Below are 16,766 nucleotides of genomic sequence, written 5' to 3' on the forward strand. Positions count from 1 at the left end.
GCTGAGCCGGGCGCTGCGGGTGAGTGAAGCCCGCGGGCGAGTGCGGCCCGCGGGCGCCGGTGTCTTTGCTGCCGTCCGCGTGGGTGGAGAAACGGGAGTCGCGCTCGGGCCCCGCTTCTGGCCCTCTCCCCGGCTTCCCCTTCTCTCCCCGACCCCAGATGCGCGCCCTCCCCGTGTCTCTCCCGCGCCCGTCCCGCCCTGCCTCCCCGCGGACACCCTGCTCCTGCCTGGGCCCCCCGCTCCGCCGCCGCGCCCCGCGCGCCCGCCCGCCCGGGCCGCACCCTCGTCTCCCGTCCCCCGTCCCTTCCCCCTCCGCGTTTGCAGCTCTGCCTCAGTCCCGGCGCCGTGCTCGCTGCCGCCCTCCCGCCTCCCTCCCCGCTCGGCCCGGGAAGCCAGCCTCCCGCTCCGGCGCGTTCCGCCCGTCAGGGGGCCGCTTGCTGCCGTCATCACGTGTCTTCACGCGGGCTGAGTTTGCCTGGATTCAAGGCTCGGTTCCGGGCAGTTCGGAAACTGATTTTTCTGTAGGTCTCACCGCCTAGCTTCCTCGTTCTCGGGATGCCAGGGTAGGCACTGTCTCCTAACCCGCTTCACCAGCCACGGTTCTGGGTCTTAGGGTGGACGCTTTTATTCCTGTAGTCTCATAAAGAATTTGGTTTTGCTTCTGCTCAAGTGTTACAGAAATTACTCACGAATGGGTTTCATTTTATTAATGATCCTGGAGGCTTGCAACGGACCCTTAAAAAAGAAAAATTGTTGTATCCACTGGATGAGTAGAGAACATGAGTGTAAAGTGATTCTCAATTTATGGCAACAAACACATGCAGTAAAACTTTTTTCCCTGTAATTGTTAAACTTTAAAATCTTCAATTAATTCAAAGATATGTACTATGTATGCCCATGTGTTCATTGTAACCATGTTTCTCAGGCCCTAAGAACTCATGGATTGACACTGGGTGGAAACGTCCCATCAGCCTGTCTTGATAAAAAATGTTAGTTTTTGAATTTTCGCCCGAGTTATACTTACCATTTTGGAACGTCACTGGAATTATTGGAATAAATGCTGTAGCTTTGGTTCTCTTGGTAAATTAAGAGGCCATTAGAAATTTCTCATACTTAAGAAGAAAAAAAATACAAGACCACCTATTTTTTCTTTTAAAAACTCAGTTGGGCCTCCAAAGTCTTTTTCTTTTTTTTTTAAAGATCTTTTATACATGGTCTTCTCTTCTTTGGGATTTTGTTCCACTTTTTATTTTTCGAATACTATTCAAATCGTATTGTACTTGCTTTCTGGATGCTCATAGGCTCCCAAAGATTTTCTTAGGCCTTATTCTTACATCAAGCCTGACCATTGCCGCAGCTCCTGGTTTATTAGACTCAGAAAAACAATTTGAATAGAGTCAAATGTGTTACACACATTCTTAGAAGAATGTATCATGATGAAAAGACTTTTTGCCTGTCGTAGCTCCTTCGTAAGTGTCTTCCAGGAAGTTACTCTATGGCATGTTGACTGCCACAGCCTTACGTAATTTCACATTTTTCTTTTAAAAGGTGCAAGAAGGAAATGATGCATACAATTCAGCTTTATAAACCAAAACAAGTTTGTACTTAACATTAAAAACAAATAGAACTGTCCTCCCGAACCTTTCCATATAAGATAAATCTATTTGCATTTATTCTCGTAATACTGGGAAACTCAGGAGTGTCACACATAAACATCAGTACCTGCTTATGTGTTCAGAATCTAGCAGAAACAAAACACTGAAATACTAAAACGACTGCACACAACAAATTCGTACATTTTTTGGTATACCTTTTATTTCACTAACACTTTTTCATATATATATATGTACATATGTATGTGTATATATATATATGTTGTTCTCAACCTTATCTGATCCAATACTTGCTTTTTATAACAAATAGTTTGTAATGCCCACTTTACTCTTCTGAAATCAAAATCATAGTTTTAAATCTCAATGGTGCTCTAAATGTAAAATAAAGGAAGATAATTGAAATAAAGTGTCAGCATGTAAATGCTCAAGTATATATGTGTATATATATATATATATATGCTCAGAATATATATGAAGTGAGCAGTTGCTCTAGCCTCACATAGAATTACTGTGTGTGCAGTAGCTCCAAATACAGACGAGTCACTGAAACTTAAAATTGTGTGACTAACATTTCAGTCAATGACATGACTTTACCAACTGCTGACATCTTGGTAAAGTTCTGTGTAAAATGAAGTCTATACAACTGTCCTTTGATTTATATAATAGTTTAAATTCTGGAAAATTCAGTGCATATTAAAACTGTGAAAAAATCCTTCATGATTATTTGTAAAATAGTGATAGGTTGTAGGCTCAGCTATTAATTATCTGAAGTGTTTACGTACTACATGCTGGAGATCGCAGCATAATTCTTCCTTCTGGGGGACTGTCCTGCACGTTGCAGGACATCTGGCATTCTAGGTCCTCATCACTAAATGCTAACAGTGTTCCATTCTTATCATTTTGATAATGAAACATCTGTACAGTGTGTGTCCTCTGCTTCTCAGCAGCCAGTACTGCCCATCTGAGGACCTCTGATCTAGATGTCCCTGTTACTGTATTTCAAGATTTAATGCAGGATGGAAAGTAAATCTCCAAATCATTTCTGTAGAATATTGGTACTGAGCTTTTGTAATAATGATGGGTCGAGGGGGAAGCTAATTACATTCTTTATTTAACTTTTTTAACCATTCTCTAATATTCCAGAAGAAAGGTTTTAATGATCAGTGTTATTACAGATGAGAAAATAAACAAGTATAGATTATCTGAAAAAAAAGTCTTAAATGTCCATTATGTATTAATGTCAGAACTTATTTATTAGCTTGGCTCTTATTTAAGTTTACAGATAATGTTATCTTTTCAAATATCTTCTTTTAAAGGCTAATTTCTATTTAGCTAAAGTAAAATTTATTTCAATTTCTGTTTTACATTTTAATGCTAGACTCTTGGTAATCTAGATAAACAGGCTAAAGAGATTCTCATTTGTTCTCACATTTGCTCTTAAGAAAGTTATGAATTACAATAAAATATTCTGGGCAGGGAGTATGGAATTTGAACTGCTCAAATATTTTGATTAATAGGGTCAATATGCGCTTTACCAATTTTCAGAAAAAAAATTAAAATTCTATGTCACTTAATGTTTTTATTCTGTTTCTTATGAATTCAGAAGGCACTTGGGGGACATCCAGTGCTCTCAGGATCATTTTCATCAGCCATCATTGCACTGATGCAGATGTATGATGATGACAAAGGATAACAGAAGTCATTTGAATAGCATGATTCTAAACAATGTGTGATCCAGCTCAAAAGAGATCGCTCACTTCACCTCTGGCCCCAGCAGAGCTGCAACCCAAAGGCCTTGATGCCAACCTCCTGCAATTCTTTTTGTTTCGCTCCTGGACTTTCCTGTTTCCAATTTCTGCCCAGCTATTTGAATTCTCTCTCTTAGGCCCAGGAAAATGAGAAAGAAGCTCTTCATTCCAGGGCAGGCAGATACTGGAAAATCCTTACGTCCTCGTCAGTTTCACTTAGCGCTGGTTCAGGGAAAGTTGACTATTTTATTGAATTGAAGAGCAACTGGATAATTTAAAAAATCCACCTCTGAGATGAATAAGCAGAATGTGGGTTGGGTAAGTGCTAGCTTAAAATCTTGAAAATGAGCAATGTTCCGGGGGAAAGGTGGATGCTATTGTCTCTCTCTCTGCCTTGACGCAGTGTGCGCGCTGAGCTCGGGTCTGAGCATCGTGGGATCCCATGGGCACGGCACTGACAAGGTCCGCGCAGTGGACGGCTGCGGGGCACGGGGCTAGGGCCCTGGAAACTACCCCTCTCAATGAGGCGATACTGAAGGAAATTATTGTGTTTGTGGAGAGCTTTATCTGTAAACATCCCCAAGAGGCAAACTATGTTTTTGTAGAACCACTGGAATGGAAAACCAGTTTGGACCCCTCAGCCTTTGGACCGGGTTACGTGGTCAGGTAAGCCAGTGAATTGCTTCTGGAGTTTAATGTCTTCAGTTGCACGTTTTTTATTGATTGGTTGTAGGTTTGGGGCAAGTCGCTTAACCTCTGTGAATCTCAGAGATCTCAGAAAACCGGAGGCGCTTGGGTGGAATCTGAGGATATTTTGTTTGGCCAGCACACTAATTTTTAAATTTGAATTTTCTTTCCATAGGGGATGTGTTTTCCAGGTCACCACACTCCCAACGTTTGCTGTTGCCTTGTGACTGGTCTTTCCACTCCTATGAACTGCCAGATGCCACTAGGCATTGATTTTGTGATCTCAGATATAGACAAAATCCCTTCTGATATTTAAATCTGTACAATCTATGGGGTGGCAGAGGGAGAGTGGTACATTTTGCTTAACATAAGGGAGAAACTTCCTAACAATTAGCATTGTCCTCAAATGAGAACTTTCCAAATCTGAGATTTAGAACAAAAAATCCTATCTCCACCTCAAACAATGGACTACCAGTTTATGTCTTTTGAACATAGCTAAATATATATCTTATGTAAATTACATACGTTTATATAACTATATTATACTTATATGAAATATTGATATATAAGTATAAATTACAATTGTAAATGATAAATTTATATAAATTCATATATACTGTTTTTGGTCACATCCTCAGTTTATGTGTCACTCTACGCATTCTGATCCTCTTTTCTGTATCTCTGTCCGTCTTTGGTTTTGCCTATGAACTTTTTTTTTTTGCGGTACGCAGGCCTCTCACTGTTGTGGCCTCTCCCGTTGGGTAGCACAGGCTCCGGACGCGCAGGCTCAGCGGCCGTGGCTCACGGGCCCAGCTGCTCCGTGGCATGTGGGATCTTCCCGGACTGGGGCACGAACCCGTGTCCCCTGCACTGGCAGGCGGACTCCCAACCACTGCGCCACCAGGGAAGTCCGCCTATGAACTTTTAAAGTCTGATCTTTTCAAAAACAGCTCTCTAACTAGGCAAAGTTTCCTATAGATGCCTTTTCCATTTTTTCCCTTTGGGATTATTTGTGAGAATAAACTCAGAATTTAATTTTTAGAACTGTAAAATCATTCTTGAACTGTATTTCAAAAGCTCTTTAGTTCTGGTATCATGATCTATTTTCTCTCTGAATTTTCTGAAATCTTTTTTTTTTAATCGTATTTTTAACGGTGCTTATGGTCACTTTCTCCCAAAGTGCTTCATTGCTCCCACCTAAGTTCAATGTAGCATCGCACATTGTTTTTTCTAATTTTTGAAAGATGAACTCATCTGTAAAATCAATTAAAAATGTGAACTACTTGGTGCAAAGATGGATTTAAAGCAAATGTCAGAAGAGATCAAGATTGTTGTTGTATTGTTGTTGTATCTTGCCTCTGTACTAATTTTGTGTACGAGTGCAGACGTGATCACATCTGTGCCCTAGTTAGGGGGGCTGACATACATATAATGTATCACTATTTCTCTATCCCTGTCCAGTTTTCTTTGCTTTATTTCTATTTTTGTATCTCTGCATACAGTCTCTAGATACAGTGTTCCCTCAAGCAGGATGTTTTGACATTTTGACACCATGTATATTCTGAACCAACTACCCCTTGATTGTCTTCCTTCTGTCAAATTTGCCATGCAGCTTTTCCGTGGGCCAACTTTTCTATACGTCATTCTTGTTTCTTACCTGTGTTGATGATACCTTTGATGCTGGAAGGGATGAGAGGGGTGTGATAGCAGCGCTTGTTGCATAGGAAGGAATGTGTGTCTGTGTGTCTTGATGAAAACCAGGTAGGCACTGACTGCCCCGAAGAAGGCAAAGGATACAGCTGAGATTTTGGTAATAATGGAGAATACCAAATGCTTTCATATCCAGGTCTTGACCATACCCCAAGGAACTGTCAGCAACCCATAGCCACTTGGTGTCTGCTACGTCCAACAACATAAGAAGCGAGGTAAACCAGGGGTGCCCTCAAAGGCAAGAAGAGTGTGTTGTGAAGCAGCCCCACTGCCTCATTCTTCGCCCTTTGGTTCACATGCACTCTTTTTGCTCAGCTCTTGAACCTTAGAACACATTTATTCATTTATTTAAAGTGGGGGAAGCCCACTAGTCAGGATTCATGTCTGTAAGTCCGTGTGGATAGCCAAGTCATCATGAGGAATTTAAGCCTAGAGTCTCTGGATGCATTGCTACCAAACAGTAATATCCTTGCATGTTTTAGAATAGAGGCAGATTCTTCATGGGGATATACATTCCCTCAGTCCTCTTGTTCCAAAACAAGTCAATTGTATCTATACTGATACAATTTTTGTTGATCTCTGCAGATATTTTGGGGGCTGTGTTTATACTTGTGGCCTCACTTCTCAGCAGATGTTGTGCATCTCCAGACGCGCTCTCTGTAGCTGTCAGCACAGTTGTGATCAGCCTTCTTCTGATTTAGGCTCATCGCATCTCACGTTGAAACCCGTCCTTTAGTCACACACTGAGGAGGTTGTACGTTCCACCCACCACCTTCTTTTGTGCGGATGGTTATTAATTGACTAGATAAGCGCAGGACTTTACGCATGGCCTGATTCACTCATTTCCTTTAGACTCATTCCCGGTGTGCAGCTGCTCATCCTATAGTATCACCTCTCCACGTTCGATTTTGAGGGGAAAATGTCTCTACTTTCATTTTAATGGAAATCATAGGTCTCTTATCACCATTTCCAATTGCTTTTGTTCTTATCACACAGGATGAGATTAACAATCTTCCTAAAACACCTCAGAATGAAGCCCAAGCCACTGTAAATTAAGGACAAGTGACACCACTCAGTGGTGACGCCATGTGTGGGGGGTGCACAGAACTGAGGCGCTTGAGTCTCTAGAATGTAGCTTGGGTGAGCGTTCAGAATTGCTTTGTGAAAATGTTGGTACCTGTTCTCTCCTTTGGTAGAACTATGATGTTTGAATCACGTCTGCTTTGATATCGCTGTATGTCAGTTGTGAACCGCAGTCTGCTGTGTCTCAGTTATGTACATGAGTCGGGACCAAGTTATATGCCGGTACGAGTTCTGTGTGGATGAGACAACAGGACGCCTGAGCGAGGGCTCCTCCTCTAGTGATGCACACTTCACACACAGTGCATACCTTTTTGGTCCTTAGTTTTCTGATCAGTATCACTAAGGCTGAATTGCATGATCTCCAGCCTTAAAATGGTATTGTTTTATGAGACAATAAGTATCGTATTTTGGTAAAATTTCAAGGTCACAGTATAAAGGTCAGTGGCCCAAAGTTCTGTTATTGAACTCTGGGTTATCCCTGAGCATTACTACCTAGTTTCTCACCTATAGACTTATTTGTGGAGTAATTACTATGTTCTGGACATGGAACCTGACATTGGGGATTAAATAAATCAGACCTTTTTTCTTGCTCTCTATAGCATAAGCTGAGTATTTTTAGCTCCCTCCTGCAGTTCCAGTTTAAAAGTCTCTTGATCAGGTCGGTGGATTTCATTTATTCTTTCTTTCATTCTGCTTGACCTTATCAAGGTGGCTACAGCAGTTGTCTTCCAAAGAGCTCTTTCCTCAGCGCCAGCAGACCGTGAGCCTGAAACGGGAGGCTGCTTTTCGACAGTCCTCTCCATCACTGGCGTTTTAGCTGTCTGTTCAGCTGCAGGCTTCCGCCGGCAGAAGCAACGAGAATGTCCTATGCCCTGCCGTTATCCTGGTCTCCCCAGGAGTTTCAGCTTCTCAAGTTCGGGAGCTTGGCCCTGTGGGCATTCAGTCTGCCTGTGTCTCCGTCCTTTCCTCCTCCGCTCAGCACCAGCGGCCCGCCCCAGAGCAGACCTCTAAGAAAGCTCCTCGATCCTTAGGGCGTTCTTCCAAGAGCTTTATTCCTGGGAGAGTAGACGTTTTGTAAACGATGCGTGTCCCTGGCAAGTCTAAAAACATTTTGCTCCTTCATTTATGAAAATAGTAGTAGATTGTCTCGAGTGTCAACATTTCACAGCTATTTATCTGTGTTACAATGTAAAATATCAGGTCTTAAGATGTGGACAGTTTTGCCAGAGATATCAGTATGCAGTGAAAAGCTGGGCAGTTTAGGTAATGTTGTAAGTGGTAGAAATCTAGAGCTGTGTCACTGCCATGAAAATGTCTTAGTCTTTTAGAAATGCCGACCTAGAAAGTTAAAAGGCCAGAAACGCCAATCTAGGAGAGCTAATCATTTCTGATCAGGAAGAAGCCTAGTTAGAAAGATCGCTTGTTATCCCAAAGTAAACCAAACTGGAGGTTTGGAGTGGGAAAATAATCCGTTGAGGGGGTCTAGTTTGTCTTATTTCATAGCTTTTTTTGCTAATAAACAGAGTAGCCAAGAAAATTCCTAACCAATAATTACTGTGGTATAAAAATTTTATAAATTAAATAACATTAGAAATCCACAAAACATGAAAACATGTCCAAATGCATCATTAGAAAAACAAACCCCAACACTGTGATTGAGTTCACACAGGTATTCAAGAAATGGTTTAAAAATCTGCTTCCTGGCTATAGCACGTTGCTAATAAGTCTGGGGATTTAAGGGCCTGAGTGTGGATGAAAGTGGGAAAATAGATGAGTTTCTAACAAGAGGTATTTATATTCTCTGTGCTTTATCGTGAGACATGGAAATAATTTGTTGAAATGTCTTAAATTTAACTTCTACTGGCCTCCAGGTTAACCTTAAGCTTTCAAAAAACAATTTTTTTTTCATTTTTTAGTGAAACAACAGTCGAGTCAGAAGAAGCGGCTAGCAATGCACAGCCTTTGCTATTTCTCTCTGTACCACAGATCAAAATTAGGAGCTTTGGGCAGCTGTCACGTGTGTTGCGTATTGCCACAGATGCCAAGCTGCAGGAAGCACAAGCGTGTATTGAAGGTGATATTTACACTCCAGTCTGTGATTTGCACTTTCAGAAACTTACTCTTGGGGACGGGGGAGGGAATCATTCCTTACAGTCTCTTGAAAAAAGTTCTCTAACCTGAAAGGTAAAAAGTGCTATGTTCAACTTGATTTCTTGACTTAAAAATGTCATTGATTTATTTTGGCTGAAATGTTATGCTCATATCAGATTTCTACTTTAAATGAGAAGCCTAATGCTTTACCGTTAGTAAGCTTCGAGATTTCTAATTTTAGTATGTCGTTTAAAGAGAGACTTCTTAGCTCCTGGAAAGACCTGACGCCTTTAAGGTTCATGTCGGGGGGGAAAAAACCGCTGTCCAGGGCCAGCACCAGTGTCCACCCTCTCATCCTGCATTCTGCTGGTTTAAAGAGAGCCTTCTTAGCTCCTGGAAAGGCCTGACGCCTTTAAGGTTCATGTCGGGGAGAAAACAGCTGTCCAGGGCCAGCACCAGCATCCACCCTCTCATCCTGCATTCTGCTGTGATGGGTGGTGATTCGTTTCCTTTAAAATGAATGTAGCCTCTTGCTTTAGCGTACAGCCCATAATCATCTCACTTCCCTTTTGTCTCAGCCCTTTGCATTGCGGAAATAACACAGCTTTCTGTGAATAGTTACATTCATTCAGTGGGAAGTATTTTTCCTCTTCACTAAAGTTATGTAATGTTCTTATTATTGTCTAATCGTCTAACATGCAAAAAAGAATGTGATTGATCACCTGCTATAATTGGGCTCTAAGTATTTCTTACGAGTAGAAACACCTGACAGTAGGTAATTATGTCCTATATGTGTTCTGCTTCTTTGGAATCGTGTGACCAGTGTGTCCCAGGCATAAGGTCCCTCATCTGTCTCTCATCATTCTTTGCCACTGTCCGTGGCTGTGAGGTGGAAAGTTAGTCCTTTTTCTTTAAGATGTGAACCTTAGAACAGCAGCTTCTTTTTACATCTTGACTGCTCTCCCTGTACGTCAAAGCTACTTTTCTGAGAGGGATGAAATCTTGAGAATAAGAGTGAATTTAAGAAGAGTCAGTAGACGCATGGTTGTTCATTAAATCCAACTTAACGTGTAAACTTAATCCATAGAGTGTCGTATGCCCAGTCTGGCTAAATATGTGTCCTTTGCTGCATTTTGCCCTTTCTGTAAGAGTTCTAGGTACAGCTCTTCGTTTTTGGTCCACATTGCGTGGTACCTGGCAACTTGGAAGTCAGCTTTGTGTCCTTCCCCAGAATTCACCTAGTATCTTCATAATCCTTAGAGATGACAGCCGTAAGGTGGTGAGTGGAGATGCTCACTAAGTGGTTGGTTCCCAGGCCTCCTTCCCTTGCTCCCCCCAAGACTCTCCTGCTGGTAGTCTGCGTCCTGTGGGAAAGTTAGTGCCGTCGCCGTGCTTCCCATCAGGTCAGGCTTTCTGAATTAGTCCCATAGGCATCCCCCAACCCATCCAGATGCACATAGATTTTCACCTGAGTTGAATTCCTCCTTTCTAAACACGGTTCTGCCCCTTTCTCCCTCATTTTCAACCATATAGTTTTTTGGCCTTTATTAAATTCTGTTTTCAACATTTCTAGGTTCAACTTTCAACCTTGATCACAAGTTGGTATTTAGAATTTTCACTATGATTTTGGCATGTACGTAAATACTGGTTAGATTCGTTTTCCCAACTAATGTCAAAAGCCATTGAAAATATAAGCAGTTCAGACAGGTGGAAAAGATTGGCAGTAGATCTGTAGACTGAGAAAAACATGCTATTTTGAAGAGAAAGCATTTGTGAATACTGTTCACTGGTGTACACACACACACGCACACACGCGCACACACACACACACGGTTCTAGTGATCATTCTTCTAAGGAGACCAGTATTTCTCTATCTTCAAATCAATTCTGAATGTATTGATTGAATGCCTCTTCTGAACAATGCCCCACAGTCAACTTAAAAAAAAATAGACCTCTTAGCTTCTGTCCTATTAGGGTGATAGCATATAGAGATGATATTACAGTACAAGTAAACATCTCAAGAGGTGTGAGAAAGTTCCTAAGTACAGTAAAATCTGAGAAGTAGAGATTAATTCAAATTGGGTCAATCAGAGAAAGCTTAATGAAAGAAACACATTTGAGTGGGCTCCAAAGGATATGATAGTCTTTATGGTTCTTGCAATAGAAGATAAGAAGATAATTTTTTTTAATTCACTTTTTTGATCAGCAAACAGAAACCCCATAGCAAAAATCCTGGGCTTGGATTATAATATGATAAAGGAAATAAATGAAGACTCATCTGTATTAACTATTCTTGATAAAATTAAAAAAGATGATGATCCTGAAAGTGAGATTAAGATGAAGATTGCCCTGCTACTCAAGCAGCTGGATCTGCACCTACTCAATCATTCTCTGAAAAATATTTCCTTGTGAGTCTTTTTTTTCAAAAAGAAGCCTCTAAAAATTGGTTATAAAAAGTACTTTCAGAGCTTTAGGGAAAAGACACAAGAAAAATAAAGTTTGGAAGTGGTTGCTATTGATTTAACATTACATTTTTTGGAATAAAATTTTAGTTATTGCATGAAGATTTCTAACTCTAAACAGTACAATTTTCAGTTAACATGGCTAAAACATTGTAGTGGAGTTTCATCTAATTCTGAAGACATTAAGTGGTCTTGTTATTTTCAAAGTCTCAAACTATTAGATAAATTTAAAAATTATAATGCAATTATCGTGTAGTTTATCAAGTTTAAAACTTGTTCATTTGTCTAGTATTTTCTAGTACTTTGGAATTATCATTAAGAAATGAAGTGAATGTTGAAATGAGTATATTTAATGTTGCATTCAACGCGAATCACTGATTCTTTGATGTTTTGACAGTGTTATAACACTGTAACCTGGTTAAAATTCACTGTAATTTTGTTGTTGTATAATTTAACTGATACTTTAATTACAAAAAAAGATATTCCCCCTGATATAATGAAATGTTTTCATGTTGTTTTCTGTAGATTCTGTTTTAAAGTATTTAAAATGAATTTCTAAACATTTATTTCAGAGAAATACGATTAAATCCAGGGACTGTTAAGAATGATATAGAGCTGCTTAAACGGTTCTCAGGAAAGGGAGAAAAGACAGTCTTGGAATCTATCGAGTACACCTCAGGTTCATTTTATATTATATATATTTTCATAATTATATTTTCAAAATGCTTCAGTAGCTACATTAAATATTTAAGAAATGAAAACTTAAAATTTCAATCCTATTTTTTTGAAGCCAACCTATTTTACAAGTTGAGGTTAAGGAGCTCCTTTTAATTGATTGATAATTGGTTTCAGATTACGAATTTTCAAATGGATGTCGAGCCCCACCTTGGAGACAAATTCAAGGGGAAATTTGTTATGTGCTGGTGAAACCACATGATGCTGAAACTTTGTGCATTACTTGTAGCAAAGAAGGAGTGTTTTTAAATGGTGTAAGTAATTTTTTAAAAACCGTATTGACTTTGGTCTCCGTCAGGGCAGGCATGTCTCCAGGACTGAATCCCAAAACCACAGAAAATGAAGTATGTTCTGTGGGATTCATGCAGATCCCTTTGCTGTGTGTTTGCTGTCTCTGTGTCCCCTTGCAGGTCCTTAAGTCAGTATTCTAGGAAATGGCCTTCAAAGTGACCCGTTCCACTAACTACAGCCTCTTTAACATAATCAGTTTGCTGATTAATGACACAAGTATTTAAGGAAAGACAAGTCGATAAAGGAGCACCGAGGTAATGCGGAAGCAGTTGGAAGAGTTGAGGGGACAGACGAAAGAGCAGGGAGGGGACCCACATGTGGGAGCCTGGAGGACGTGCCCCCGGAGTTGGGGCCTCCGCAGTCTGGGGCCTAAGCGGCTCCGGGCAGGGCCCGCGCAGACTGGGACTCAGACCCCTGAGGCGTGGACCCCGCTTGCGTGGGTTCACATGTCTGGAGAATGGTCACCTCCAGGCCGTGCTGGTCCCCTCGGAGCCCAGGAGTCTGTATGGAACCGGCCCCGGAGCCCTGAGGAGTAAGCGGCGCCCACTTAGTGTTGGTGGTGCAGGAGCTGGGGCAGGCTGGGGCAGAGCCTGGCCTGGGCCTCTGACGGTGGCCCGGGGTGTTAGTGGGTATCTCAGGGGTCACGGTGAGCCTGGTTCTGGGCCTCTGGGTTCTTCCAAGGGAAATTAGAACCAACTGTTGCTACGGGGAGCAACTGCCACTGCCGGGTGAGGGGCCGTTGCTAGGTGGCTCTGACAGGACGTGGGAGGGAGCATGTCCCTTCTGCCTCATCCAGCCTCCCCACTGCCCTCTCCCCCGCCGGCCTCCCTCTGCCGGCCTCTCCCCGCCTGCTGCCCGAGACTCAGCCGGCCTGGCAGCGGAGAAACACAGCTTTGCAGGCTCCCGGCCCAAGGGTCGCAAAGCAGAGTGTGGGCGGTGGGCCTCGACCTGAGAGAGTCGGCACATGCATGGCCTTCTGGATCCTCTGGGTTAAAACCTTGACACTGAGCCTCACGTCTGCTGACTGAACTTGGCTAGAAGGAGCTCAGCTTCCTCTGAAAACCCGGCTCTTGCTGTCTTCCGTGTAAAACTGGGGCTCGCAGCAGAATTCTGCAGGGAGGGTCCAGATCCTTAATGGGGACCCAGCTATCGCAGGGCGCCGTTGGAGCCTTGGCCTGGGCTGCTCTCGACGTGCGGCCGTGTTCTCGGCGGCGGGGCTTGTCTTCCGACCTGCCTTTCGTGCTTGTCCCGTCAGCGTGGTCCTGGGCTTATTTCTGCACAGAGGAGCCCGACAGCCTAACTATGATTTGCTTTTGGTTTGCTTTGATGCTTTAGAAAAGCGAAATCTCTAACCGGAAAATAAGAGCTTAGAGAAAAAACGGAATGCTTCTCTTGGGCCTTCCAGAGTGGGGCAAGGAGCCTTTGTCTCTGTAAAAGGCTATTGACGCACGTACAACTTTATTTGACATGGAAACATCTGAGTGTTTCTCTCAGGTTAAAGAATGAAAGACAAGGATCTGAAGCTGTTCAGTCGTTACAAGAAAATGTATAACACACTACAGTTTGCATGTATCTGTATGTTTTACATATATATACAGTTATACATGTAACACTACAGTTTTTATGTGTATATGTATGTGCAAACACACACATACAGGGTGAAGGAAGAGTAATAGTAGGAAAGCAAAGTGAAATGAGGAACGGAAAGAGAGAAGAGGAGAGACAGAGGCTGAGGGTGGAGGGACAGGTGGTCACATAGAGGTCCTACCCCTAGAAAATGAGCCCATAGCAATCTCGCTCCACACGCAGCAGGGGTAGAGTGAGACCAACAGAAACACAGCCTTTTATGTGGTGACATTCTAACCCAGGCCTTCTATGACTTCATCAAAAGCTCTTGAAGTCATAATGCATTTTCACAGGAGAGGAGTGGGAAGGGAGCTTTCAGGTCTCTGCTGGATAGCAGCGTGCCCTGTGCATCTCGGGGGCACTTGGTAAAGTCTTGCTGAACGAACGAATGAATGAATGAACGAATGAATGGATAGGTAACATTAAGAGGGAAGGGTGTGCCCGTACATTTCGTGTATAAAGACTACCGCATGGATCCTTCAGAGAAGAAAACAATACTTGTGCTTGGGTTGTGATGTATTGGTCTGGTTCTTATATCGCTCATCCATTAATTATAGCACCAAACTTTTTCTTCCAAAGGGCAAAACAGATGATGAGGGGGAAATTAATTATGAGAGAAAAGGAGAAATTTATAAAGACCTTGTCACACTTTTAAGAGAAAAATCAGCAATATTTTCCGAAAATATGTCTCAACAGGTAAGTTTTAGTCTCTTTTGAACTCTCATAGCATTCTACTTTTTGGCTACAACATTCTATAGCATAAAAAATTGGAGAGTAATTCTGCCTTGTTTTGGACAGTACTTTCAATTATTGGAGTGTTTCCCACAATATAAAGCAATAAATACTGTAAATGTAGCCATTTAAGAATGTTTCTGGTTTTCTTTAGGTGACAGGTGTAATATTTCAAAGTGCTTTCTAAATAGGACTTTTTCATTTTCCGTTTTGAATTAATTACACTAAGAACAAGGGACTCAGGTCTGTTCATGAAGCCTAGACGTTTTGATTATTTTTATCCTTTCTGGTAATCCCATGACTACTACCTAGTTGGATTGTCTTAATAAGTGTGTCAACTGCGTGTGTATAAGAACTGGGCTTTTGTGTCTCCCATGGTTTGTGAAATAGTGCTGGACAAAGAAATCAGTCAATGTAATATTTTGTGAAAAAGATTTTGCTTGAAGCTGATGTAGGTAGGAAATGATACACAGGGAACACGAGTGTGGTTCCCTTATGCTCCGGGCTGATCCTCAGGCTGGGGGCAACTCCACAGAGCCCACAGGGCTCACTGATCAGGTCCATCGTCTTTCTGATGCTGCTGCTTGTGGAGCGCCCCGTTTTCTTGTCAGACTGCTGTCGCTCTCATCCTGGCACTTTGTCATCTTTTTGTGAATTCTTTTTGTTTCCTGGTGTTTGATCACCTGTTTCCTGGACCTCAGTTTTCCGTTGTTGTTGCACTGCTGTTATTGTCCTAAAGTACATATATACATAAAATGTAAAATTTGCCATGTTAACCATTTTAAATGTATCATTCAGTAGCATGAAGTACATTCACAAAGTTGTGCAACCGTTACTACTATTTCCAAATCTTTTTCATCATCTGAAACTGAGCAATAACTCTTCATTCCTCCTCCCCCAGCTCTTGGTAACCTCTAATCTACTTTCTGTCTCCACGAATTTACCTATTCGAGGTATTTCATCTAAGTGGACTCATACAATATTCTGTCCTTTTGTTTTGGCCTATTTCACGTACCGTAATGTTTTCAAGGTTCATCCGTGACGTGCCCGTATCCGAACTTCATTTCTTTCTATGGCTGAATGATATTCCATATATGTATATACCAAATTTTCTTTATCTGTTCATCTATTGATGGACACTGGGTTTTTCCACCTTTGGTTATTGTGAAAAATATTATGAATATTGGTGTACAAATATCTGTTTGAGTCCCTGTTTTCAGTTCTTCTGGGTCTACACGTCCGGGTGGCATTTCTCAGTCATACGGGGGTAATTCTACGTTTAACTTTTGAGGGAACTTCCAAGCTGTTTCCGCAGCAGCTGAACCATTTTACATTCCCAAGGCAATGTATGAAGATTCCAGTTTCTTCACATCCTCACCAACACTTGATATTTTCTGTGTATGTTTGTGTTTATTATAGACATCCTAATAAGTGTGAACATGGTGTTGCATTGTGGTTTTGATTTGTATTTCCCTAATAATTAGTGATGTTGAGCATATTTTCATGTGCTTATTGGTCATTTGTATATCTTCTTTGAAGAAATGTCTATTCAAGTCCTTTGTCCATTAAAAAAATTAAATTGTCTTGTTGTTGAGCTAGAGTTCTTTATATATTGGGGGTATTAATTCCTTATCAGGTAGAAGATTTGCAAATATTTCCCCCTATTCTATGAGTTATCTTTTTACTCATCTTGATAGTGTCCTTTGGTATACAAACATTTTAAATTTTGATAAAGTCTAATTAATATATTTTTTCTTTTGTTACCTGTGCTTTTGGTATCATATTTAAGGAACCATTGCTAAATCCAAGGTAATAAAGATTTGCCCTTAAGTTTTCCACTAAGAATTTTTTAGTTTTAGTCCTCTCAAGTTTAGGTCTTTGATTCATCTTGAGTTAGGTTTTGTATATGGTGTAAGGGAAAACCTTCATTCCTTTGCACATGGATGTTCAGTTTTCCCAGCACCATTTGTTGAAGACACTGTTCTTTC

At 41.5% G+C, this 16,766-nt stretch overlaps 1 protein-coding gene across 2 annotated transcripts in view; it reads left to right on the forward strand.

The window, feature by feature from the left end:
• Positions 1–3,803: 3,803 nt before the first annotated feature.
• ODAD2 (outer dynein arm docking complex subunit 2) overlaps positions 3,804–16,766 on the forward strand; it is a gene marked incomplete at its 5' end in the record, with an annotated part of 197,212 nt that continues 184,249 nt past the window's right edge. For both annotated transcript variants that reach the window (XM_082649613.1, XM_082649614.1), the window contains 6 exons: positions 3,804–4,027; positions 8,758–8,915; positions 11,139–11,340; positions 11,967–12,073; positions 12,247–12,383; positions 14,626–14,742. In XM_082649613.1, the coding sequence (XP_082505739.1) occupies positions 3,804–4,027; positions 8,758–8,915; positions 11,139–11,340; positions 11,967–12,073; positions 12,247–12,383; positions 14,626–14,742 (945 nt within the window). The remainder of the gene's footprint in view (positions 4,028–8,757; positions 8,916–11,138; positions 11,341–11,966; positions 12,074–12,246; positions 12,384–14,625; positions 14,743–16,766) is intronic.

Source organism: Grampus griseus (assembly GCF_964374135.1).
Source record: "Grampus griseus genome assembly, chromosome: 2".
NCBI lineage: Eukaryota > Metazoa > Chordata > Mammalia > Artiodactyla > Delphinidae > Grampus > Grampus griseus.